Raw genomic sequence first — 1,439 nt, 5'->3', positions numbered from 1 at the left:
CTTCTTCTTCTTCTTCTTCTTCTTCTTCTTCTTCTTCTTCTTCTTCTTCTTCTGTCTGGGAAGTAACCAAAAGATAATCACCGGCGTCTGTGGTGTAGTGTGTAGTGGTTAGGCACTTTGACGTCCAACGCAAAAAGCCCGAATTCAATTCCTATGTGGTGAGAATTTCTATATTATCGAATATGTATCAAACTTTCTATTAGGAAAATGTATCCCTCTTAGATTTGTTTTGCCCGGATAGGCAGTGTCGGAACCTGCCTCATAAATGTTCTTAAATACGTCGATGATGGCGTAAAAATATCCACTAAAATTTGGAGGTCCCACCTCTCAAGCAACCTTACAGTGTGAAAAAGAGGAGTCAGACTTAAATACATTTAAATGATTTTATAATGACAATAAAGGCTATTTTGCGATGTTCTTTTTCAAAATCATTTTACAACAGCCCCTTGGAGCGAAGTTTGAGATGTGGGAGTCACCCCCAAATTTAACGTCCATCTCCGATAGGTTCAGGTGAAATGGACAGAGAGCCTTAAAAACTCCTCAAAATGGAAACAATGTAATTATGGCGAACAAATAAATTAAAAGAACATTTTAAAGAAAAGGGGGAGGGGGGCATGGCGCTTTTGGCCCTAATGTAATAAACATGACTTTATATTTTGTTCTCCTTTTACGCTTTAGTTCCTTCTTCCTTATTCTACACAGACCCGCGTGCTCCACCTCCAAATCTAAATCGAAAGCACTTTTCCATGAAATCTCAAAGTGAAATTAATTTGGTTTTTTTGGTTTCCTCAGCTCCCAATAGGACCAATAACTACAAAACAATAGACGATGACACGGTCGGAAATCAAGCCGCAGAAATCCAAAAGGCAACAGGAAAAGAGAACAAAAACAGAATGCATCCTTACGACGAGATCACAGACGAGCAGCTCGCGGAAGGGAGAGCGGCAGCCAGTGCCAATGGCTACCCCGGCACGTCCGGTGTGAGGTCACATGACGCGGCCCCGCCCTCTGCAATGACATTACAGAACGACAGACACGGCGCTTCTGCTGCATCCGGGGGTGACAGCACAGATGACGTTTCCGACTTGTACGCGAAAGTGAACAAAGTCAAATTGAATGAGCCAGAAAAGGTCAGCCTCATTCAATTATATCTTTTATATCATTATTATTATTATTATTATTATTATTATTATTATTATTATTATAATCTTATTAGCATTATTATCGTTACCGTTACCGTTATCGTTATCGTTACCGTTACCGTTATCGTTACCGTTATTATTATGCCGGTGGTTGGAGCGTGCCATCAGTAGGTCCTACTACTTCTTTTTTCTCTCTGCTGTTTTCGTCTGTCTGTTTGTCCCGCTTTTTCTTCCTCTGAATTATGAGTGTCATTGTGCCACTCCCGCACAAGCACGCACACACACACACACACACAC

The 1,439-nt window shown here is 41.1% G+C and overlaps 1 protein-coding gene across 2 annotated transcripts in view; it reads left to right on the top strand.

The window, feature by feature from the left end:
* Window positions 1-1,439, top strand: part of LOC101859089 — a 6,745-nt gene that overhangs the window by 2,074 nt on the left and 3,232 nt on the right. For both annotated transcript variants that reach the window (XM_035968857.1, XM_005094942.3), the window contains exon 3: window positions 793-1,130. In XM_035968857.1, coding sequence (XP_035824750.1) covers window positions 793-1,130 — 338 coding nt within the window. The remainder of the gene's footprint in view (window positions 1-792; window positions 1,131-1,439) is intronic.

The sequence above is a fragment of the Aplysia californica genome, unplaced genomic scaffold (genome assembly GCF_000002075.1).
Source record: "Aplysia californica isolate F4 #8 unplaced genomic scaffold, AplCal3.0 scaffold00092, whole genome shotgun sequence".
NCBI lineage: Eukaryota > Metazoa > Mollusca > Gastropoda > Aplysiida > Aplysiidae > Aplysia > Aplysia californica.
The sequence above is the reverse complement of the archived record's forward strand: the minus strand, read 5'-3'. Positions and strand labels throughout refer to the sequence as shown.